We start from the raw sequence: 718 nt of genomic DNA, 5'->3' as shown, positions 1-718 counted from the left end.
TCTGAGCTACAATAACCAACATATTAGGATCTGTCTCCAGCCATTTCCACATCAGTGTTTAAAAAACTTTTCTTGTTAGATTTTTGTCCTTCATTTAATCACCTTTGATTTTTTTGTAAAGTTTCTCATAACATTTATCTTTGATAAGGATTTTTTTAACATTCCAATGTTCATTTTTTGATTTTAATAAATTCAGTTTTTTGAAGTGCTTCTTTCAAGCATTTTCGTTTAAGAGATTCATGTTAGTAAAAAATAAAATAAAATTCCCAAAACTTTTACAGAAAAAAAATGTCACAACCATTTTAGATGTTTGTCTATTATATGATATTGTTGGCTTGTCTTGTAAAGAATAAACTTCCCTTCTCTTTTGAGCATCTACTCTGTTTTATGTTGTTTGTTTCTTCTGAAAACTATAATTTTTTCTTTATATTTCAAAGAATCTCATTTGACTATAACAGCTGCACCAATGATCTTTTTGAGCATCAAGGTCAGTAAGGAAATAATAATAATATAGTAATAATAATGATAAAATTGTTTGAGTTGTTAATAAACACAAAGCATAACATATTTCCTGTGTTCTGTGTTGAAATTAAGGTTTTGTTTCACTACTAAAGATGGCTGTTGTCAAGCAGCCAAAACATTTGGCATCAAAAACAGAACCTGTATGTAGATGGCATCTCTTCATTTTATATATATATATATATATATATATATATAT

The 718-nt window shown here is 26.9% G+C and overlaps 1 protein-coding gene across 1 annotated transcript in view; it reads left to right on the top strand.

Moving 5' to 3' along the window:
- Positions 1 to 437: 437 nt before the first annotated feature.
- The window catches only part of LOC106476125 (SNF-related serine/threonine-protein kinase-like), a gene marked incomplete at its 5' end in the record, with an annotated part of 19,444 nt that continues 19,163 nt past the window's right edge, over positions 438 to 718 (top strand). The window contains one exon of the mRNA XM_013936796.2: positions 438 to 487. Coding sequence (XP_013792250.2) covers positions 438 to 487 — 50 coding nt within the window. The remainder of the gene's footprint in view (positions 488 to 718) is intronic.

The sequence above is a fragment of the Limulus polyphemus genome, unplaced genomic scaffold (assembly GCF_000517525.1).
Source record: "Limulus polyphemus unplaced genomic scaffold, Limulus_polyphemus-2.1.2 Scaffold9868, whole genome shotgun sequence".
Classification (NCBI taxonomy): domain Eukaryota; kingdom Metazoa; phylum Arthropoda; class Merostomata; order Xiphosura; family Limulidae; genus Limulus; species Limulus polyphemus.
This window is presented reverse-complemented; position numbering and strand designations above follow the sequence as displayed.